The sequence below is a fragment of the Xiphophorus couchianus genome, chromosome 4 (genome assembly GCF_001444195.1).
Source record: "Xiphophorus couchianus chromosome 4, X_couchianus-1.0, whole genome shotgun sequence".
Lineage (NCBI taxonomy): Eukaryota > Metazoa > Chordata > Actinopteri > Cyprinodontiformes > Poeciliidae > Xiphophorus > Xiphophorus couchianus.
Genome location: NC_040231.1, coordinates 27,409,467 through 27,434,342, shown reverse-complemented (window position 1 = coordinate 27,434,342; position 24,876 = coordinate 27,409,467). Strand labels below are relative to the sequence as shown.

The following is a 24,876-nucleotide window of genomic DNA, read 5'->3' as shown; positions in this document are numbered from 1 at the left end:
TGATTTCTGGTATTGGTTCTGATGCTTTTGTGTCACTTTTGCTTCTCAGTTTGCCATATGAAGTTACTGAATTACCAGCGCTACTTTAAAATTCAAACATTTCATTTATTGATATAGATTTTGTGTTCCTCTCTTGCCTTTCTTAGTCTGTTCACCAAATCAGTCTCATATGACTTAATTCTTTCATGTACTCATAAGAACATGTTTGTATGTTCAGCAACAAGGAGCTCAGATGATCTTTAGTGCTGCCAAGGACCTGGGACAGCTGTCCAAACTGAAGGTAATCTGGTAATGATCCTGTAACAGATGTTTCCATGTTTCATGATTCAGACCGTTCATAATTCAAAGCTCATGTTCGACCTCGGGTCGAATCTGCATTTAAACTGCTTATACACACATTCAACCATCCGGTATCACGGATCTAACATGAATGTTGTTGCCCGGCAACATCTCACTTAATATAGATTTGGGTTTTACTGTAAAGTAACTGCAGCAAAAACACCAGAAATTCAGGATTATTATTTAGAATATTTATTATTGTTCTATATTGTAGATTATAGTAAGTTAACATGTAGTCATTAGATGTGCAGTATATACTACTGTATGTCCGATATTTAATTTTAAAAAACTAGTATATATATATATATATATATATATATACTGCATATATATTTGCATACTGTATATATATACTGTATATCCCCAGGTGTGAGAGACAAAACTCTCGCATCCTGAGTGTGTTCCTTTTAAATTGATATTGATTTTTCTCTAACATTTAGAGTCAGTCTCATGCAAATCTTTATGGACTGTCCGTATTCTTTGGACGCGGCTAAAATTTGACCGAGCATTGTGGCAGTGATTACTTCAGTGCTTCAGTTTCCCCGTCCTCCTAATTCATAAAACATTTATCGCATTCTGGTGGTTGTGCAGCGTAAGGAGTACCGGCACCTGGGAAATAAAGTGGTGCCAGAACTTATTTACTGCAGTCAATTCGAAGGTCAGGAAAGCTCCAATTAGAATCGACAAAAACATTTTTCATGATTAAAATAGATTTTTAGCACTCCGCTGTAAGACGGCGAGGGCTGAAGTTTATCACTCAGCGGTGTAAATGATAGTTATTACCATTACGGCGGTAAGCATCTCGAAGCTGAGAGTGTATGAATGTGATGTTGTTTTCCTCCTCGCTGCTCTGCTGCCATTCCCCTCGCTTCGGTGTCCCTCCAGGAGCATGTCATCCGAGAGGACACCAGAAGTCTGACGCCTCGCCAATGTGCCGCCATGGACCTTGTGCTTCCCACAATCAAGGTAGGTTTTCTGCTGAGTTAAAAGAAAAAAAAAGAACGTCTGAAGATGACCTTTAAAAAGCAGTAAAGTAGATGCAAAAAAACAAAACAAAAAGGTATGCAAATAAGTCAATCAGAATTATAGATGCAAGAAGCAGTTAATGTTTTTGTAGAGCCTCAGATCCTATATGAATACATTCTAAAGGATGTAATAAAAACCTTCACAGTGACGGATCTCCGCACCTTCTAATAATGGGAAAAAAAAGCAATTGCAACACTGGGTGGAAGGCAGATTGAAGGCTCAGCGCTATAGAGATAAAAAAGAAAGCTGTGGTGAAGTGCTCGCTGCGTCATGAAAACTAATTGATTTTTACCGTCACCATAGAAACTACCTGCAGGTTTAGATCAGTCACGTCGGTGCGACTCTTATTTATTTTTTTCTCGCCAAATGAGAACGGCATCTCAGCTCTGGCAAATTAACGAGAACGATCTGATCACATAAACTTCTTCAGGGGCTGCGTTATGCAATATGACGCTGCATCCAGTGCAAAATAGGAAGGATTCAATTCATTGAAAAAAAAATAAAATAAAATAAACCTGTTGTGAATATTGAAGCTTACATATGCTGTAAAACTACACATAATTTTCCTGGTATAATGAGACCAACCTCATGAAAAATCTGCAGAAAATATTATGTTTGGTGGAACAACAACAAAGAAACATAAACCAAGTTGCTCACACACACTTTCATTCTCTCAATGATTATGGTTACTGGCAATATTTCATCCAGACTAACCTTTAAACCTGATAAAAAAAAAAAAATTTTTAAAAACTAATAGGGGGTAAAATGAATGAATGCACTCATAAAAGCCACTTTATGTGGCCCATTTAACAGCGACTCAATAATTCCTCCTTTATCCCCTTCTTTGAACTGTGACCTGAGAGTTGTTGTGGAGAAATGCTGACTCGGCTTTGAACTCCATCACCGCCAACGCTGGACGCCCGTGTGCGTCTCTTTAACGGCTATTTCAGGTCAACCAGACATTTTTTAGTTCGTTTTTTTAAAAACTGTTTTAGCCCTTACATTCAACCTCTAGTTAGCTCAACCTTTTAATGCAGGTTAACCACTTTCCTCTATATCTGTGGGTGTTGATAAGCAATTTCATTGGGTTTTAGTGTGTCACTTTGTGCTGCCCCCTAGTGGTCCAAAGTCACATAGTCGCCAATCAACAACACCTGAATAATGTCTTGCCAGTCCTTCTCCATGGTGAATTAATAAGTTGTCTAACTGTTAGCTTAACATTTAGAGGTGTTAGTTTTATTTTATTTTAGTTTTAGTTTTTGAAGATATTTCTGCAGCAGTAAATAAATGTTTTGGTAGTGAAGTGTTTTTTTTTTATAATACATGTTATTAAAAATCTCATCGAAAGTCATTTATCCCCTCCTCCGATAATCAACAAAAGAAATCTTTCACAGCAATTAAGCCCTTCTGATTATTGCTGATCAGCTTTGAGGCCGTGATCTTCAGCTTCCCTCCACAAACTGTCACGTTCAAGTCAGGGCCCCTGCTTGACAAGTCTAAAATGTGAATCGCATCACTTCCTGTCACAAGAAACAAGTTGCTTTAAAGCTGTAATTTTGGGGCCTCAACTGCATGTAAGGCCCAAATTTGTAATTTTCAATACATTTCGTTGTATATATGGATGGATGGAGCAACTCACAGAGGTCTGGCATGAAAAGCAAAGAGTGGATGAAAAGGAGAGAAAACAGAGATGTGGTTTTTTTTTTGGTCTGTGTTTTTGCCAGAGGCAGGTTGGTATTTTAGGCCAGCGACTTGTCTGTCTTTAAAGCCACAGGCAGAACCATGTCAGTTCCCAGCTGGGAAAAATAACACGTATTCCAATGTGAAGCAATGCTTATCTTTAAAATGATTTTTTTTTCTATGCCAGTGATAAAACAGCATCTTTTTGTTGTTGGTTAAAACTGCAATAGATTGCAAGGGGGGAAACTCAGCTCAGAGACGAAGGCACGATTTCTGCAGACGGACGCTGGTTCTCCTTAGAATTTACCTGCGTTGGTGTGGAGACTTTCTGAGGAAATCAAGTGAAACTTTATACCACCACCTAAAAGTAGAAAAGCCAAATTTATATGATGCAAGCAGACAAGCAAGTTGAAAAAAAAATTAAAACTCTCTTGAAATTATCCAACATGCATCAGCGTAGCTTCTATTAAAACCTAAGTCATGTTTTCCCTGCACCTCTGACTCATCCTTGCACATCATATCATTTTGTAGTTGACATGTTGGTCTTATTTTATGACTCATGGGGCCTTCATGGGTCGCCTCCTACTGTGCTGGAATAACGCGAGCTCTGATAGGACAGCAGGATAAGAGATAAAATATTTACAGACATCTTGCCTGGACAGGTGTTGCCATGTGTGATAAAGATGCAGCTCAGATGCTGGTTGCCAGGTTGACTTTATGGGTTCGTTGTTTTGTTTTTTTCCCCCTGCCCTGAGCCTGTGGTAGACGTGGGACTTCAGCTGCTTATCAGTGTCTGGGAACATAAATTCTGATTTTATTTCATTTCAGTTGAGCTCACAAAGTGAAACTCGTATACAGCGTACGTTGCTAACAGAGTTTTAAATGTCAAGTTTACTGTTCATTGTAATGATTGTGACTGTCGGCAAAGGAAAAACTCTCAAATTTGAGTTTGTCAGAAAATTTGACAAAACAAAATCACAAAATAAAAATGTCAGCCTACAGAAAAATACCTTGATTTTTCGTACACTGTAGTTACCCAACACTTGGTTGAAGCTCCTTTGGCTTGATTTATGGTCAACAGTGTGAGGAGCCATGGAGGCAATCAACTTGTGGCTCTGCTGAGGTGTTAGGGAAGCCAAAGCTGCAAACAAAAAAAACAAGACAGAAACATCAGGATACTGGTGACATGGACACTGAATTATCACTGACTGTGCAAACTTCACACTGGACCTTAAAGACCTTCACTCTTTGTAACTCTGGGAACTTGATTCTCAAGGAAATGGATCAATTTACCTTCACCTGAAAACAGAACAAGAGCACCAATCCTCTGTTTTTCTCCTAATCTTTCAGGTTTCTTACCTGAAAGATTACCTGTCACCCAGGTTTGTTACCTGGGTGACAGGTAAGAAACCTAACAGCTCAGTAGAGACTTCACATCAGGAACATGGCGGTCATAGTCTGCCATGTTCAGTCTGTGTCCTGGATACATTTGTGGCTCTTGAAGAATTGATTCCAGCTCCTGTAAACTATTGAATGAGGGTTTTCTTTACCATCCTGTCCTGGCTGCTATTATCTCTCTTGCTTGTGCGCCTTTATTGGCCAAGCTTTCTTCTTTTACTCATCTTTCTATTAAAGAGACAGTGTTATGTAAAATCAACTTTTTTGAGCTTTACATCAAGTTATAATGTTATTTCCTCATCAAAAACATGTTCGGAGTGTCGCCTGGATTCTTTCATGCATGTTGGAGAAATTCTTGAATTTCCCATGGCAACCATTCAGCTGCGCAAAACACCTGGGTGGACCTAGCCCCGCCTTTGAGGATGCAGCTCCTCCTTGGAGCTTCTGCCTCACAGAGCATCCCTCCCCCACGACTTCCTCACTCGGCTCCTTCAGACTAGCAGCAGCAATTAGCAATAACCTGGTGGAACTGCGCATTTGATGAGCTCATTATAGGAGCTACCTCTCAGTACAATGCTGGTTGTTAAAGGTTGTTAAAGGGTTAATAGAGGAACGATGTTGTGATTGCAAAGTGTTGGAAAAAGCAGGACTTTCTTAAAGAGACAGAGACCCAATTTCAAGGTGTTCAGTTGCAATGTCAAATTTCTTTTAAGCCATGTTTGATTCATACAGGATTTTTATAACAACTGAAGATGACAGAGTTAACATGTGTACTATAAAATGAAACTCTGTGGCTGGAAAACCCATAACGCTGCACCTTTAACATGGACACGGCAACACTCTTTCATCTCCATGTTTCTTTAATAGTTGACATTTGACATTAAACGTTTTTGTTTTTTCATATAATTGCTTGTTCAAAGTAAAACCAAAACACAGAAAGGCCCCACAGATTTGCCTCCAAGTTCGAATGTTCTCTCTCTTCCCAACTTTCTTTCCTGATAAGGTCTGACTTCATCTGTCCGCCCACTTTTCACACGTAGGAGTGGGGACATGGTTTCAAAAGAGAGCAAAGCTTTGTTTATCCCCGGCCACCACGCTTATCAGCACAGAAAGCACTTCAGCCATCCAGGCAGCAGCTTCAGATTCAAATACTTAGTAATTAGCTAGCGAAGTTGCTATTAATGTCTTTTTGTGTGTGTGGGCGTGGGCGGGTGTGTGTGCTTCTTGAGTTTAAAAATGCACATTGTCCATATAATCCTGTCTTATTTATCGGCCATTTGCAACTTGCTGCTGTGCAAAACTGCTGAAGAGGTTTTCTTTTTGAAGTTATTTTGAAGAAATCCTACGTTCTCTTTGAAGAGCCCAGGGTAATGGGCGTCTCTCATCTTTTCTTGCAGCAATACTTCCATGCTGGTGGGAATGGACTGAAGAAAACCTTCCTGGAAAAGAGCCCTGACATGAAATCGCTCAAATATGCTCTCAGCCTTTACACTCAACCTACAGATGCCTTGATCAAAAAGTATATATGCACCCAAAACTCTCAAGGTAAGGATTCGGACAATTTATTTTGATAAACCCCCCTATGCTATAAGTTTGTTTGTACAGCACTTTTCAGGAACAAGGCAGTTAAAAGAATAAAAACAAAACATAATACGGTAACCACTTAAGAAACGGCAATAAACATAAAATTTTTGTCAAATGCCATCATCAAGATTTTCAAGTGGGTTTTTAGCCTTAAGTTAAATCAGTGTTTCGGTTGTTTTGTAGTTTTCTGGAAGTTTGTTCCAGGTTTGTGATGCATAGAAGCTGAATGCATGTTACATGTCAACATCTTCCATATTCAATATATCTGGATTAGTCTGATTACGTTGCGCTTGAGACGATATTTATTGCGATTTAGCTCTAAATCAGGTGTCAAACTCAAGTCACATGGGCCAAATCCAGGCCGACGAAGCTTTATATGTGGCCCTCTAGATTCTAGACTAAACACTGAGTGTGCTTGAATATTATGTTTTCAGTCAAATCAATGCAGTTTTTAATTTGCTTCCTGCCAAATTATATCAATCAGTCCCTCCAGTTTCTTGAGAATTATCTTGGAAATTCGCGCCAAAATCAACAAACCCCCACACTTCTTTTGGCGCTAATGCATAATTGGGATTAACTGCAGATTTTTTTCAAAAATGGTCAAAAACTGTTTTACTTGTACTAAACAGCTGCCTCAGCCTTAAATAATATCAGATTATAGTCCGTGATCTTTATAAAAAGTTTGCATTTTACAAATGTTTGCAAATATTTCCAAATTAGCACCACGAACACTTTGATTTTTACTGCAAAAAAAAAAAATCACAAAAAGAATCAGAAAATGTTCAATAATATTATTTAATTTTAAGGATTCATTGATATTTTAGCAGTTTTATTAAAGTTTTTTTCATTTTTTCTTTCCCCAATACATTCTGGCCCTACTGGCCCTTTAAGACCATTTGTGATCTCGATTTGGCCCGAAACGAAAATGAGTTTGACACCCCTGCTCCAAATAAACTAAATTAAATGGAAGTTTTGGAACATGCCCGGCTTCCGTGCTGCATTGTGTTCAAAACCTGTGGTTAGGTTCAGGCGCCAAGGGAGCCATTATAAAAATAAATAAATAATAATAATAATTAAAAAAACATGGTGGAAGTAGCAGAATGAATGTGAAAACAGAAGACAGATTGTGATGTGTAGATGATACTTTCATTTGGCGCCTGATAGTAAACATCCATATTGAGCGTGTGAACTGGCTCAGCGACAGAATATTTTGTCGTCGCTGTTATTCACTGTGTCTCTCTAACGTCTGAGTGAGAACGGCAACCACCTCTCCTCCATTTGTTTTTAGTTAAAGCGCCACTGTTTGAAATTGATTGCTGCAAGTCCAGTCGATCCCTTCGGTCTCAGCTGTAGTTACATCGTAGCTTTTGTATCATCGTTAGGCATTTGTTTTCATCCCTTCCCGTCTTCTTATAATCCATCTGTTCCATTATGAAGAGGTATTTGCGCTCCGTTAGCCTCAGATATTTAATTCCATTCTGTTTTCCGTGTTTTTTTTTTTCTTTTTATATTAATTTTCGAAGCGCTGCTTTTTGACAAATGCGTTAATGTAAATCTTAAAATCCCCTGTGCTTCGGTTTTCTCCTTCTCATCATTGACCTCATTTATTATTGCCTCATTTTTTCTGCCTTTACATGCTCCCCCCCCTCATCCCCCCTCCCCAACACCCCTGCTATAACTCTGCATAACAAGGCAGAAATCCCCTCAGGTGTCCAAATAGCCCCACTAGGGACTTGCGACCCAGTGGGGCATCGAAGCTCATAGCTCCTGCTTGAGCTCAGTGTGCTTAGCCTTGCAGGACACTCTACATGCAGGCAGTGAGGAAGCAGAAAGGCTGCGGGAAGAGGCTTGTCTGCCAGCCAGGCAGCCAGCAGGCCAACCAGCCACGCTGCTTTCCCCTGACTGGCAGATGGGGCCGGGTTTGTGCGGCTTTTTCGCCGTGTGCTATTTTGAGATTGCTCCGTGTTACTCCTCTCCCCTCCCCACCGCCGCCTCGCCCGTCTCTCATCCCATTTCGACCCCGTCGCAGGTTTCTCACCGCGCTGTCACTCTTTATCTGCGGCGTTCCGGTAAAGATGTCCGCAGGTAGTGAGGTGTGCTCGACGGGGCTTTACGGCGGCGGCGGCTTGTTTTGCGACGCCGTTTTCATTAATCGGCCGCCCCTGTGCTCCGATGGCGACGGCAGATTGTTTCTGGTTTGGTTCTGTCAAAGTCGCTCTCACGGTGTCACAGTCTCCATGAATTAGGACGTCATGAAAAGATCATCTCGTTCAGAAACTCATTTTTGAAATGAAACACCTCATATTTTTACTACCCCCACGCATTGAGTGCTTATATAGGCTGAGATTTTTGTTTCAAAATCTTATGTTTTCTAAGGAACTGAATTAGTTTTTTTTTAATTAGAGGTAAACAATCTATATAGATTTGTAATGAATCTATAGTCATACGTTTAATCTATTTTTAATTGAATTAATAAAACGAAATCATCAGTGAAATTGAGAATTTAATGAGGTGAAGTTTAACAGCCACTTCAAAGCCTCAGTGGGACATAAATACTTTCATTTACAGTCATCCCACTTGAATGGTGTGCAGCTAAAAGTCCAAACGTCAATAACTTGTGAATATGGAGAGGGAATAATATTTGTGCAAAAAAATAACAGATCTAATCAACATCTCATCTTCACTGATCTTTTTTTTTTTTTCTATTACCACGTTTTCTCAGTTCAACTCCTGACCCGGCTCACTGTTGTATCGTAACTACCTTTGCTTTTTTTAACATTAATCCCACTCCGTCTGCTTATTTATTAAATTGTCTGTTATTTTGTCAAACAATACATGTAACTACACATTTTAACCAAAATGTGTAGTTACAGGAGTTGTTTGTTTTTTTCTCACCCATCTTGGTGGAAACAATAAGACAGGTGAAGTGGGCGGAGCTCCCCCAAATCACGCAGAAATTCTTTGTGATTGTCCGTCCCTCTTTGAGTGAACCGTAACTAATTGATATAAAAAGAACATCAAATTGTTTCTGTAAGTGGGCCTCGAATAACAAAGTGCTTATAGTTTGATTTTTCAACATTTATTTTGTGCAACTACTTTTGTTCTTTAAACAGTTTTATGCTTTCTTCCTTCTAAAACTTTAAATGATGTATATATTTTCTTTCTCTACAGCTTAATAAAAATAAATAAATAAATAAAAAAAACCTTCATTAATTATCTCCTTTGCCAAAGAAAAGTGCTTTTTTTTCTGGTTCCATTAAGTGCTTTTAGGAGTGTTTTAGGGCAAAATCAAAGTAACTCACCCTGGTACTTGAGGGGATGGCAACGCTGCGGTAGATTTGCAGAAGTGAGATAATCTCTCCATTTCTGTGTGATTGATGAAGCCGTGGTAAAATGAGGAGATAAAAGCCAGTTTTGTGTTGCATTTCTTCCCAACTTCATTCCTTATTTATCAGGACTAAAATACAAACAGCCTAATTCTGTTGACTGATAGGCAGGACTTGTGGGCCCCATAGGTTTCTCCTCACAAGTTATTAGGGGTAAAACGAGGCTGAATGCAAATAAATCCCACCGTTTCCAGAGTAATTTTGAAAAAACAATGACTTTCCTTCCTTTTCAAATGACGTTCTACTTTGTATTTATCTGTTGCATAAACTTGCTATAAAATCCATTGACGTGTGCCGCTGAAACGTAACAAAATCTGAAAGTAGCTCCAAAGAAAACAACGTTTTTATGCAGCACCGTACATTAAAGATCATTTATATTCCTTTTCATCTTCACGTGGGATATTATATTTATTTAGTTTACCTCGTCTTTTCCATCTGCTGTTCCAGTCCTTTTCAAAACAAACACATTACGGTTCAGTTCTGTTTTTATTTTTTTTCTCTCTGTTTTGGTTTTGCCTGAAGTCAAAGCTTGGCAGTGTTTGCTTTTCTTTTGCGATTGGTGTATAATCTAGTCCATCCTTCACGTTATAATCTTTCTGCTTCGACGTGGTGAGGTGTTTATACGCAGCTCTCAGGACGTATTTCTGGATATCTCATCTATACATATTTCTAAAAAAAATGTTAGGAAAAAAAAAAAGCTTCACCCACAGGTTTAGATTGTTTGCTGGCGTCTCCTCTCCGTCTTTCTGCTCTTCCTGGCATCCTTCCCCGCCGTTCCACTCCGGTTTTCATCATGCCTCCCTCCAATGTTCCCGTTGCTGTTTTTGGTGTGTCTCCAGGTCAGTCATCCAACGGATCCGTGGGGGAGGTGTCAATGCAAGTGACTCTCATCTCTCACCCTGGCACAGGAGAACACAAAATCAGCGTTAAGGGTAAGCTTCCCTCCCACGCTCGGGGCCCGCCGAGTCAGAAGTGTTCTCTGCAGATTCAGCTCCTAACGGGAGCGTCTCTGCTGGAAACTGTCCCTTCAGACAGAAACCGAAGGTGAAAAACACTCCAGGTTGAAGTAATCGCGCTGAAGACCGTAAATGTTTCAGACATCGGCCTGGTAGCTTGCATTAAACTCAACCTTATTTATAAGAGTGTCTGTTTTGTCACAAAGCTAGGACGGCAGTGTTTATTTGAAACATTTGAACAACTGTTGGGTTTATTGCAATTAAATTTAGATGACTCCAATCATGACGTGACGTCTTCTGCCATACCGGTGTCTCATCAGTTTAACAATTTGATATTCTGACGGATCTCGTTGGAATGTAGTCTGAAGCATGATAAGAAATGTTTACGCACTCAACCAAGATGATGAATACGGCGGACAATTTACTTGTTAGTTTTTTGCCTGTTGATACTCGATTTTATCTCCAACTGAGCTTCATTTACCACAGTCACAAGTCCGCTATCTTCAAATCCAACAGGTTCTTTAAGACAGATTGTAAAATGTGTGAGCTAATAAATATTTCTTTATATTTTTAACCCTCCTGTTATGTTTGTCTCTAGGGTACAGCAAAACTGTTTGTGGGTCAATTTGACCCGGGGAGTGTTTAATCATGCAATAGTGTCAGAAACCAAAAAATTCCTCCAAAACATTTTTGTATCTGATTATTAACTCCAATACTAACCATTTCAATCAATATTTGTGCAATTATGTTTTTTTTATTTCTCAGAAATTAAGGATCAATGACGACAACCTACTCATTTACTCATTTGGACATAAAAAATGGAATTTACATTTTTTATGTCCACTGAAAAAAACCTACAAACAAAAAAACTATAATTTCCTTGAAATTGATCTTTGGTAAAAAAAATTTATATTACACTTAATTTATTTTTTTTCAATGGGTGATCTTTATAATTGAATTTGAGACAACAAAAAAAATCCAACTTTGACTCTTCTTTTCTCAGCAATTGCTCCCTCCCTATTATGTACATTCACTTATTGGAAAAATATCAGATTTTTAAATTCACCACTCTGCGTTTTTTTTTTTGTTGGTGTTTCTACAATTGTTTCTTCATTTCAGTGGTTGGCGTAAACAAGCTCATGTGGCAGACCAATGCCATGTTCCGGCCGTTCGTGGAGGTCAGCGCCATTGGTCCACATCTGGCTGACAAGAAGCGCAAATTTAGCACCAAGACCAAGAACAACAACTGGTCGCCAAAGTACAATGAAACATTCCAGTAGTGAGTATCAAGCTCTGTTTGGGTTTCACAAAACATGGCTTGTAAGGGTTTGTCCTTTGGGGGTTTTTTTTGTCTAAATATGATGCAGCCGTAAGTCAAACAATTGAGGAGTTCTTTGCACGGTTTCCACCTGTCCCTTTATTACCTCACTGAGAGGTTTAACGAGTATCTTAATTATTTAGAAGTCCCTAATGTATTTCTGCTTTAAACAACAGTAACAAAATTTAAGTACCGGCTATCTGAAGAGGACTGCAGTCTTCAAATACAGCCCGCAAAGCGAAAAGCTGAGCCAGCTGACGTAAAACCGCGATTCAAAAATCCAGAATTTACTGCATGTCACTAACTGGTAAAAAGAAGCCCAAAAACAATAACCAAATCTTGTCATGGTATTGTTGACAATGTTTAAAGAAATTTAGACTAGACGTCTACAGCACATACCAAAAATCCTCAAATTACTTGTAAGTCTGGAGACTAAAAAGGCTAATCTCTTTCTGTTTCATGCTCTTTTCATCATTTTAGCTCAGTGCACCCAGTAACGTCATGTTGAAATATGGCTGTGCCATTGGTGATGAATAACCTTCTCATTCAGTTAGGGCTGTTGTCAACTAATATTTTAGTAATCGAGTAATCTATTGACTATTCTTACAATTAATCGAGTAATCGGATAAAAAAAAAGATAGAATAAAACATTGGTAAATCCAACATAACAGCAGTGTTGCTATCGCATATCAACATGGGTCCAATTTTTCACATTTGAGCTTCTCTAACAATAACTTTTCAGTAGTTTAGAAAGTTAGCCTGTAACAATAATGGCTCACTTTCTAAGTTAACCTGAAGAAAAGTTATACAAAAATCTGAACTTGTAGAGACAGGCTCACAAATACTCTTATAAAAATGTCTATAGGGGCGTGCCGTGGTGGCGTAGTGGTTAGCGCGACCCGTATTTGGAGGCCTTCAGTCCTCGATGCGGCCGTCGCGGGTTCGACTCCCGGACCCGACGATATTTGCCACATGTCTTCCCCCCTCTCCTTCCTGGTTTCCTGTCAGCCTACTGTCACATAAGGGACACTAGAGCCCACAAAAAAAAGACCCCCTGGAGGGGTACAAAAAAAAAAGTCTATAGTCCAGCTTTTCATTTCTGTATTCATCTTCAGTGAGTTTAATAGATGAACTCTCACTTTGCCCAGACATTTATAGCTTTTGTGTTCATGTTAGCGATGGGATTTGTCACCTTCGTTCGTCACACACAGAAACATCTACCACCTACGTGCCGCCACAATAAGCTCCGCCACCCATTTGTTGAGACCGGGATGATATAAAATAAATTTTCTGATTCGTCCGTAAAGCTACACTTAGGTTAACTATCTAATGTGCAGCCGCCCGCAGTGTTCAGTCTATCCGCTCACCTGTATAAATACACCTGCAGTGCTTTTCCCCGCCGTTCGCTCTGAACCGGCACCAGGCAGCAGCTCCGGGAGGGAAAGAGCTGCTGTACTCCAGGCATCGCGCCAGTCATTTTAAGGATGCTTATTGGTTCCCCGAAAAACGACAACGACACTTCATTACTCTTACTCGAGTCCTTTCTTTGGACGGCTTGTTTTTACTTTTTTTTTCTGTTTTGATAGTCTTGATTTTGAAATATGAAGTCTTTATGCAGTCTTAAAACTGAATGATGATGTACAAATCCGGTCAGTTACTTTAGCCCAATAATCTTTCCCAAATTTAAGACCCAATTCCTGCTCCCGTTAGGAAGCAATGTTTATTCTTCTTTTCTTTTTCTTTTACTTCTACTTGAGTAGATGTTATGTTGGAAGTGGTGCTACTCTTAATTTTTGGGCACTTTACCCGACACTCTGACTGAACCCCTCTATGATCTGCTCATCTCTCTCAGTATTCTGAGTAACGAACACGGTCCGGAGGTCTACGAGCTCCACGTCTCGGTGAAGGATTACTGCTTTGCCCGCGAGGACCGCATCATCGGCATGACGGTCATCCCGCTCCGGGAGCTGGCGGAGAAGGGCAGCTGCTCGGCCTGCTACCCGCTGGTAAAGAGCATCACCATGGACGAAACGGGCCTCACCATCATGAGGATACTCTCTCAAAGGACCAACGACGAGGTGGCCAAAGAGTTTGTGCGTCTCAAGACGGACACCCGATCAGCGGAGGAAGTGTCATAGTCCGGAGTAAACTAGGCAAAAAAAAAACAAAACAACCCGAAAAACAAAAAAAAATTGAGGTATTAAGAGTCGTGTCGTCTTCAGAACGGATAGATGCAGGGGGAAGCGTAGAGAGAGCATGGCCGCGCGCCCCGTTGTTTGGGATAGATGCCGGATGCGGCATCAGAACGAGTTCATCCAAAGAGAAGGGAAGCCGGCCCAAACGTGGCGAAGCAGCGAGAGCGAGAGTCGTGTTCGTTTGTTTTTTGTGCATGTGCGTAAAAACATCTGTTGGAATGTTCATTTTAAAACTAAAAGTATGTACAAGTGTTTACTTACCGTATGCTCACTATTAAGTACTATATTCTACGAGTTATTGTAATGAGACATGGATACCTTTTGTACAACATTTAGTCTTTTTGAGCAGAGATTTGTTCCAATAAAGTGCCAAACCAGTGAAAAAAAACAAAAACAAAACATAAACAACAAAATTAACATATATGAATTATGGTGAAGTTAGTATGTATGAAATTTGCTCGGTTATTTTGTCTGGTGTAAGTAATTTTCTGACCGTGTGGCGTTTTGATTGTTGCAGACGTCTTGATTTCGCACCCTTGGTTTGAATTTACTTTCTTTTTTTTTCCGGCTTCCTGTTTTTCCACTCTGCACTGTTGTGCATGTCTTCTTTCTCAATCATGTCTTTCCCCTGATTCCACAGTGACCGCCGAGCAGGGTCCTGTCCCTCGCCTTTCAAAACTGTTTGTATTTTACGTCGACCTGAAGTCAGATTGTGTGTGTTTTTTTTTGTTTGTTTGTTTGTTTGTTTTTTTAAAATGGCGATGACTGCTATGTAAACCCTCGTAGATGTTTGTAATTTTATAACCATGACAACGTTGGCGAGAGCCTCCAGTGCTAACAGTCTTAGCATAAAAGAGTGGAATTTCTCTCTCTTTTTTTTTTTTTAGCGTTTCGTTTTGTGTTTTTCCAAGTTATTTTTTCGCGTCCAGCCTTCCTGAACGACCACTGTGAACATGAGCTTTGGAAGGCAAGCTTAACACGACATTGCTTACACTTTGCTATTGTTTTGTATTTTTCCTCCAACAACTTTGCTCCTGATAAACTGCCAAAGTTATATTAAATATTTGTACCAGAGCAATTCATTACATGTATGAAGGCATATATGTAACGTGATCTATTTTTTTTTCCCATGGCTTGATATTTGATTGTTGATAGGGTGGTACTAAGATTTTTTTTGTTTGTTTTTTATTTCCTGTGAAGCTGTTTAAAACTATAAAAGTTGCACATGTAATTTTACACATTGGTTATTTCGACTTTAAGCATTGGAATTATTTTTCTTCATAAAGGAAAGAGTCTAACATTTGGTAAATATGCAACATTCCTATGTATTGCACTGATGGCAAATTGTATGTCATGTAAATATATTTAGTGAGATATTGTAAAAAAAAAAGGAAAAAAGTCTACTTTTCTTCTATGTGCATAAAGTTTGTGCGAAAGTGTTATAACCTTCGGGTCATTTTGAATAGTGTTCCAATCTTTCGAGCCAAAAGTATACAAATTATGAATATTTGGCAAATAGGGGCAGTGCGCCATAAAACCGCAGTTAGATCTCAGTTATGAGATGTAATCCCTTGTTTTTAATTGCATTGGTTTTCCTCGAAAAATTACATCTGCACTACAGTGCCTTGAAAAACCACTTGAACTTTTTCACATTTTGTCAAGTCACATTCACAGACTTCAATAAATGGCAGGAGTGTAACGGTACACACACACACACACGCCCACAAAAATCCCGCTTCGGTACATGTTCAGGTTTTAAAGTCATGGTTTTGTATATTTTGAGTACGCTGGTAGCAAAAAAATATGAGTAGGAATACTTCTATACCTACTTATAGAAATATAAGCTACTGCTGATTCTTTTTCTATCAGCAGTAAAACAAAGAATATTTTTTTCATTTCTGAAATAATTTTTCAGTGAATAAAGTAAAATTCAGTCAAAGTCAGCGCCTGGCTATATAAATAATAGTATAATAAAACCAGTTGAAAACGGTCAGTGTTAATGGCCTTTGAGTAAAAGTGTGATCATATTTGAGAATAAAACATGGCTCAATCACTTCAGAGATGTTTTGATATCTTGATAAGTGACCCAGCTAAACCTGGAATCAGCAACATGCAGCTGTTGATAGTAACAGAAATTACTCCAACCTGCATTTAATGCGATCCAATTGGATATTACAGGCAGCCATTTTGAAGTCAGTTGATTTGTCTCCAGTTATTGGGTTTATGTTCTGCTTCACCTTGTTTCGGATGACTAAGGTAAAAACGTGCAGAGTGAGCTACAGTACATACCCTGTTGCTGTTGAAAGTTGCGTTTGCGGAGTTTTGGTTTGGTTCATCTTTGATGTATCACTTTAACTTGAGAAATCTTATTGTAACAAAGTTTAGTGATAGCTGGGAGTCTTCTCTGTTTGGTCACTTTTACCGTCCAAACGTCCGTAAGAGTTTGGAACCCATGAGTTTTTTACTCTACGCTTTTACATGTTTTGGTGTGTGCGTGTGGGCGTGGCTGCGTGTGTGTGTGGTTTCAGAAACTGACGGTCTGACGGGACAATCTCCAATCAGAGGGTAAACGTGAACTGTAGTACACTGCATTGCGCACATAAACATTGTGCATGTGTTCATCTTTTAGGTCTGAATATGTGCACCGTTACACCCCTAATAAATTATTTTTAGTGAAATAAAATTCTGAATTTTTTTTATTTTTTTTATTTTATTTTATTTTTTTATTTTTTATTGTATTCAGCCGCCTTAAATCTCAAACCCCTAAAAATAAAATGAAGGGAAACCAAATGCTAAAAGTTGTGTATACATTTACTGAAGGACCAGACTTTTGCATAATATCCCAAGTTGGGAACATTTCACTACCAGAGCGTACGAGGGCCACGGTAGATGAAAAGAGAAATTAGTAAATTTCTTCACAAGCAACATTTTCTAGAAAAGATTTTCTGCGTTTGAAAAGTCAAAAGTATTCTAGAAAAAAAAACATGAAACTTAGAAAATATCCAAAGGTCACAAATCTCCAAGATTATATCTAAAACATCTCTGAGATTTATCTAAGAAATCTTTGACTTATCAGCAAGATATAAAGGATTATTTTAAGTCAGTAATTCCTTAATGCTGATGAAAAAGTACTTGTTCCACTGACATACTATTTCACTTACATGTATTTTTTTTTTAACTAAGCTGCCAGTGGAACTGGAACGTTCTTCATCAACATTAAGTAATTATTCACTAACGATCTTTTATCTTGCTGAAAAGTTACTTGTAAGTTAATTCTGTCTTATTTCAAGTGTACTAAGATATTTGGACTAGAAACTAGACCAAAATACTTGGTGAGATTTTGTGTTTTTGCTGTCTAAGGTAAAACATATATTCAAATGCAAGAAAGACCATTAAACTCCAGACATAACTTTAATAGATATGGCACTTATAATTTGACTGAGCTTCAGTTATTTCAAAACCTAGTAGACACATACTGTACCTCGTAGCATGCATGCAGTTGTAATTGCCAGTACAACTTCACTCAAGGCGCCCGAATACAAAGTCACACTTTAGATTCTTATTGTAAGACAAGTTTAAGACATATAATCTTTTCCTTCCACTTCTCAGTGATGTGTTACTTTGTGTCGGTCAATCCCTCGACGTCTTAGCAAAATTAAACTTTGCCGTTTTCACAGGACCAATGTGAGAAAGTTGAAGGCGCATTATTGCTTTTTTCAAGCCACTGTATATATATCAAGTCATAATGTTGCTCCACACAGCCTGGCCCTCCTCCTTTTGGCTCCATAACCTCCTTCATTTCCTTTTATCACTTATAATAGCTTTAAAATACTCCAGCACAGATTGGTAATAGTTCATGCGAGGCTTAAATTGCTCTTTAATGTTTGCTCCTCAGAGTGTCGCGGCAGAGCTCCTTGTTTTCACTTCTCCAGCAGCAGTGAACGTTTGATCGAAGCGGTCGCAAGCGTGATACGGCGAAGTGTCGGCTCTCCACTTTTAAACGCTGGAAATGTTGTCTCAAAGCAAAAAACAAACAAAAGATTTCCAAATCCTCATGCAAGAGGTTGTTGTTGATTTAAAAAAAAAACCCTTTCAGCTGTTTTTCTAGCTTTGGATTTATCTGTCAAAAAGATGGTGTAGGTGTTTTGTGTGGACAATATGGCTCACAGCCCAGGTTGGCAAAGCGTTGGGGGGCGGACTGAGCCCTAGGGAGTTTTTCTTTGAAAATGCTAACACTCATTTGTACTCCAAACATGTTTTCTATTGCTTTTCAGATGGGGGATGTGGCGTCACACGCAAATGTCTCTCACCATGAGTCGCTTGATCTGATTTGCAGCATCTGATGCAGCACTTCGGTAGAGGATAATTTGTTGGGGTTTTTTTTATTACTCATTTGTGGAAAATGGCAAACAGTCTAAACTGAACTCTCCCCGTTTATTTGGTACGGTGACCAAGTCTGATTCTTATTGGGTCGCAGGAAAAAGCAGCTCGCTCTCCAAAGATGTTTTCTGGTTTTGTTTTTTCTTGTGGTTCAGTTCTTGGAAAATGCCTGGAAAATGTCTCCGTCTTTAAAAGCGAGTCGGCTTTTCATGTCACACTGATACCGCTTTTTTTTTTTTTTCTTCATTTTTTGTCACTGAAACCTCAAATTGTCACAGGTGCCTGAAAACGTGATGGGAGCATTCCTGCAGGGAGAGAGGCATAACTGTCTGAAATGTAGCAGAAATCTCACTTAAGAAAAGATCTCGCAATGAAAGTTGGATTGTAGTTGCAGGAAGACAACAGTGCAGTGGGATGTGAGTGAGAGCTAAAGAGAGAAAGTGGAGTTAGAGAACCGAAACAATAGTGAAAATATGAGGAATATGTATATTCTAGACAAGCCTGAAAACCACAGAGGGAGTGATTTTGACTAACTGAAGTCGTTTTGTGGAAAGGCCAAGGCTGTGCTTTTCTTTTTGTTGTCCTTTGTCTTCCTTTTTTTTTTTAAATCATGCCGCGTGAGATGAATGTTTCCTTGTTCCGTCATGCTCTACTTACTGTCAGCATTTCCATCCTCACCCTCACGAAGAAATGAACATCTGTGGGCGGAGATAATCCCACCATAATTTGTCACCTTTTTTTTTTCCACTTCTTTTTTAAAAAAAACAAGCACCATCTGTGGCACTGTGGCTTCTGCACTTGACACAACACGATACTCTAGGGAATTTGCGTGTCAATCAAATGAAGGGGCTGCCCGTCAAACGTTGGCAGTTTTCACCGCAGGCTGTCTAATAGTTTAAAGCTCCTGCAACCAATACGCAAGACAGTCAGATAAAGTAAGTCCAACTGACAGTGAAGCTTCCCCCTTTCCTTTTTAGTCTGACTTCAGGTCTAGGAAGGAGTGTGATTCAAACAAAAGGAGATGTTTTATGAATGCGAAAGAAAAAGGAAAAGCAAGATCTGGAACAGATCAACGAAATAATGACGCTGTTGGATCCGTCGTCTGTGTCGGCTTATCCTTGCAGTTTTGGTGGTGGCGTAGCTAAACGCCACACATTTGTTCGTTATTTTATCTCATGAGACAGACACATTTCATTCGAATCAATTTGTTTACGTACTTTGGTCCAAAGTGGACCTGCTAGGATAAGCGGGCATGGACAACGGATGTAAAGAACGCCTTATAATAAAAAAATATAATGAAATGCTAATAACTTTAATAATAGTAAAAGACATACAGAACTGTAAAAATATTAACAGAGAAAAACAATGCAGGTAACAGACAGTAGCAGTTGTTTTTGTCTTCTGTATTTTGGATCCAAGCATGATCTGGGACTAAATTAAGATGGAAAGTCAGGTTCCTCGTCGGCCATGTTTCTTTACGCTGGTCTCGCGTTTGATTTTGAGAGGTTTCCGCCGGATTTCTCGTCCCGACGCCTGAATGCCTGCGAGTGAAAACTGTCCGTGTGGTTGTACGACACACACTGTAGGACCAAACCCGTTTATATTGGCGTCTGTTTTCTTTGATAGTCAAACGATCATTTTAAAATCTTGCCGTGCGAACTGGGCGCAGGGAGGCATACCTGTCAGGTTTTGGACTGTAGAATACAGGAAATGTCGCCGTCCGGTGCTACAGTCAGAACGAGGAGAGGGAGGCGGAGACTAACATGAGCACTACCTACTAACGTAAGAGAGTATAAACCATAAGGAGAAAGACTAACATGAGAGTGGGGGGGGGATATTTTATATTTAAGGGGAAATAATAATATGGGAGCATGGTAGGAAAGGGGGTTGGGGGTAAAAAACGGTAGTTTCCGGGCCAAAACGTGAGACTTGGCAGGTATGTAAAGAGGCTGAGCTAACTTTGATTTTACAGTCACACCTCCTCCTGAGCAAACACACCGTGATAGTAGAAAATATCGTGTGTATTTAAACAAGAAGACTACGATGATGAAGCGATACATTCAGAAGTAGTTGATCGTATTGTACTGTGCCAACTGGAGAGTGAACGACCTCAGGAAACCCAGTGAGTTACGTTGAGTGGTAGAATTTGCAGCCATTGGAAATCCTGAGCAAAAAACCTAGCGACACCTCTTTTTAAAGACCACATTTGCACCAGAAGATTTTATTAAAAGCCTTTTTTAAGTTTTCATCCTCTGTCCTCTCAAAAAATAGGGAAAGCTCCCTTACACCTGACACCGTTGTATGTTGTCATCGGTGACGTCGTTTTCTTTTCTTGCCGTTCAACAAAGAGACAGGTTGGGGGAAAAGAGAATCGTGTTGTCTCTGAAACCAAATTTATAATAGAAAGGAAACACTCCCCTCTCACCTCTGTCTTTCCACAAGGCTGATGATATGAAAACTCTCACCTGACTCATTTCCCCCAGTAAGGCTGCCAAGATGCAAAATGACACTGACCCACACAACCTTGACCTCTCATTTGCATTCTGTCAGTTCTGCTGGGAATTTTTTTTATTTATTTATTTTTTGTCAATATCTGCAGCATGATGCAGAGGACAAGCTGATAGGGTGGAAAACAAACAAACAAAAAAATATACATAACAATCTTTCAGGATCTGTTTATTTCGGGTTTTGTTTTTAGATCAAATCCCTTATAATGAAGCCTGAACTTCCAGGAGCCATTTAAGTGAGGAGAGACAAAAACAGCAGCGAAGATCAACAAGAGAAGGCAAGTCGGGTTGGTGTGTGTGTGTGTGTGTGTGTGTGTGTGTGTGTGTGTGTGTGTGTGTGTGTGTAGAAGGGATGGAAGGGGGGTGGGGGGAGGGGGCACAGGAACATGTCCATCTGTGTGATGATGCGACGCTGCCAGCTGTTATGTTTGAGGAACAGCTTGACAGCCATGAAGCCTCCAACCTGGACTTCTCTGTGTCCTTCAAAGCAGAGAACTGGTTATTCGTCAGAGGAAGATTGATGGAGCTCTCCTTGGAGAAGGATCATTCTCTTCTTACATGGATTTTATTTCAAACCAGACAGAAAGTCCAAATTGGAAGGCCTTTTAGCTTTTAGGCACAGACAGACCCGGTGACTCATGTAGGTTCATTGGAAATAACTTCATATGACGTTTTGCAACCTGCGGCAGACTGGCGACCTGTCCAGGGTGAACCGGCCTCTCGCCCGGAACGTTAGCTGGAGATGGACACCAGCACCTCCTGACCCCACCAGGGGACAAGGGTGTAAAAAGAGGGATGGACTTTTCGCAACAGTCAGAGGGGCAGCGCTAATGTTGATTTATTTCTTATGGTATATATATTTTAAACACATTTTAACTCAGCAGTGTCATGAATTGTGTTTCCATCGCCAAGCTCTTTTATGCACATGAAGTTGATGAAAAGGAGAAAGTCTGAAACGATTCCCTCGAAGGCTTTTTTTCGAAGAAGAGTTAATGCGCTGAAGGGGAGATGGGAACACATTTACTGTATAAATTCGGATGCATCAAACCTTCGCCTCACATGACGGGTTAGCTGATTCCGCTGTCGACGTTTGCATTTCTTTCTCTGCGTCTCCGTACGACATCTATCATCGCCGGTAGTTTACATGGTAAATGTCCATTACAGAACAATTACAACTTATCTGATAGCAACACATTTCTGAAAAACCTCTCACCATTTTCCTGATATGTGTGGTCCATGCCTGTTTGCAATCTCTACTTCCAGTTTCCTACAGCCATAAGTAGTATCAACATCTGATTAAGTTAAGCTTTGATTTACTCCAAGCCAGTGTGTGGAAACACACTTAACTCATAGTTTCTCCCTCTCACAGCCCCATTTTTGCAACATTTCAAACGTTCACTTTACATTTAATAAGTTTCTTTCAACCATATTCACACACCATGCACTTTTTAAATTTTTTTTTTGCTTGGAACCTCAAACCTCAGCGTATTTTAAAGGAGTTTTAACCTGTCTAAGCACTTTAACTGTAGTGCTTAGACAGAAAAATCATGCAAATTCGTCACAGATGAAAAGTTAAACAGTGTAACACGCGTATGTGTCTGTTGCCATTTGATACCTTTAAATAAATCCAGTGAAATCTGTTGCCTTTGAGTATCACCTTAGAAACAAACAAGATGGCTTCCTGGTAACTCTAGAAAGCATTGACTGAATGCCAAAGCATGCCGCACCTTTTACACTTTAATTAGTTTATTATGTTTCATTGTCTATCTGGTCACGATGTTGAAGAGCTGGTGGGTGACAATTTATCATTTTTAAAAGTTCCCACTCTTTTCAAACATTCCAGATCAGGGTCATTATCAGGGGTCAGTTAAAAAGGAATGTTAGACAAAATGATCTCTCACAAAGTCTAATTAAAATATTTATCAACCAGGTTTGCTTGACTGCAAGCTAACTTGAATATTCCGTTACTGGAGGCATGCATGTTTGATTTTATTTATTCATTTGGGACGTTCGATTATCCTGTTGCAAACGGTTCATGAGCTCCAACATTAGATTGTTGTGGGCGTGGAGACAAAAAACAATAATAATGAATTAATTAAAATAATCTAGAAACGCCTCGGGTGATGCATGAGGAACCCGGCACAGACGACAAATACAATTGACTGAGTCAGGATATATCATCGGGTTGCTTAAGAGATTAAATAAATGTTCACTTGTGTAATGAATTGACGTAATGACGTTTGTAAAGCGATAATTTATTTTAACAATTTAATTACAACGTGAAACCAGATGAATGACACACAGAGTGACAGTAAACACTGACTGCTGCTTCTTTTTGGAGAGAGCCAGAGCAAAGCCGATCCCAAAAAAGTTCACCCTCCTCCTGCCCCACCTGTTGTCCTTCTCGGAGTCGAGCTCCGATATTTGTTCATAATAGATGGACATGGACAATTATACTGAAACCTGATGGCAAATACTGACCACTGCCCCTTTGGCTACATTATATTACACAAGTTGTTTCTTTCAGCGAGTCAACATTTTTTTTCAGATGTTGTTGATCAATATAAAAAAGGGTTTCGATAACTCGATTTATCTGGCAAAAAAATGTGATTTTGTGGATTTGGAGTGTCCCACACCAGAAAAAGATTGGAAAGTTCACATAGAGAGATATTCTTTGATATTTTTTTTACTTTAACAGAAAAACAATACAGAAGCAACCGGATCAGAATTGTGCCGATAAGGGGACAAGGAATAGAGAGTAAAAGTTTTCAGCGGGGTTGGTTTCTGCAGCGTGAAACCAGTGAGTCTAAATAGCAGAATTTGAAAAGGTTGTGCCTAAATCATAAATTATAAGTTTTTGCGAGGATGGCTAGTTGACACAAATTGATATAATTACGAAGACTAAGAATACACACAACCGAAAAACAAAAGGACGAAAACACGAGGCTCATGGAATCATTTCAGTTGCATTTCCTGTCATTGTGCTTTTGTCAATAAGATTTAAAGTAATATTTAATATTTTTCTCACTCAAAATAAGTAATTTCTCTTTACTGTAAGAAGCATGACCTCAAAATGGTTAATAAAAGAATAACCACAGACATTATAAAGACACAAAACAACTCACTTTACTAGTTGGTTTTTGAAGCTGACCTGTCAGCACTAATGTGTCCCAAAAAAAGCAAATTTTCTTTTTATCCATTTGCTTTGTCAAATGCAACCTAGATAACAGCATTTCTAGGCAACATTGCTGCAGATTCTGTTTCCACCCAGAAGAAAGCCTTACGTCAAAGACAAAGAAGGAAAAGTAAAATTTCCTATTTTGCTTCATGAAAACCCTTCATTGAACAGATTCATTGTTCTTAAAGTCGTCGGAAGATTTCCAGTGTCTCTCTCTGAGTGTGACGAATCATGGTGTCGCGCGTGTTGTGCAGTTAGGGCCGACGTCTTCAATCACGGCAGAAACGAGAAGACCAGAACATGGCTTGAATACGTTACTAGCTGAAGGTTCATATTCGTTCATCTTGAACGAGGAGGCGCGTAGACACGTTTGACTGGGGCTGGTACTTTGTAAACAAAAGAGAGACTGCCGAGTGAGTCAATAACTGCCAATGATGATGAATCGGGGTTTGAAAACTCGAGTTAGTGCTCGCGATAAAGAATTAAAATAAAATAGTGCCTGAAGTATCTCTGTAAGCAATGTCAGGCAGGCAGCACACAAGACGCAAAGGGACCAGAATCAGGGAGTTCTCATGTTATCAATCACTCCTCTTAACATTTGGCTTTATTAGAGCTTAGAGAATGATGGATTCACACATGGCAAACCTTATAGCTTAACAACACTGATTCAAGTTTGCAGGTTAGCACCACGAAGTGGACGGTTGTTAGAAACTAAAGTTATCAAGGATTTTAAAACTTCAGTCCGGCTTTACATGGGACTCCGGTTTTTCACAGTTTTATGAAGTTGGGAATCGTGTTTATTTCTGCTTCAGTGCTTCTACATTTGTAAGGAAGAGCCAATAAAAAATGCGAGGCATGCTATTTCTCAGCAGGAGGAACCAGGCTGCTCTCTCATGCACTGCAGAAGCCTCGGTTGGCTAAGTGAAAAA

General features: G+C 39.5%; 1 protein-coding gene across 5 annotated transcripts in view; it reads left to right on the top strand.

The window, feature by feature from the left end:
- unc13c (unc-13 homolog C (C. elegans)) overlaps positions 1 to 15,324 on the top strand; it is a 164,028-nt gene extending 148,704 nt beyond the window's left edge. For all 5 annotated transcript variants that reach the window (XM_028014537.1, XM_028014536.1, XM_028014535.1 and 2 more), the window contains 6 exons: positions 218 to 280; positions 1,225 to 1,305; positions 5,841 to 5,988; positions 10,253 to 10,345; positions 11,489 to 11,648; positions 13,540 to 15,324. In XM_028014537.1, coding sequence (XP_027870338.1) covers positions 218 to 280; positions 1,225 to 1,305; positions 5,841 to 5,988; positions 10,253 to 10,345; positions 11,489 to 11,648; positions 13,540 to 13,825 — 831 coding nt within the window. In that variant the 3' untranslated portion in view covers positions 13,826 to 15,324. The remainder of the gene's footprint in view (positions 1 to 217; positions 281 to 1,224; positions 1,306 to 5,840; positions 5,989 to 10,252; positions 10,346 to 11,488; positions 11,649 to 13,539) is intronic.
- The last annotated feature ends 9,552 nt before the right edge of the window (positions 15,325 to 24,876 follow it).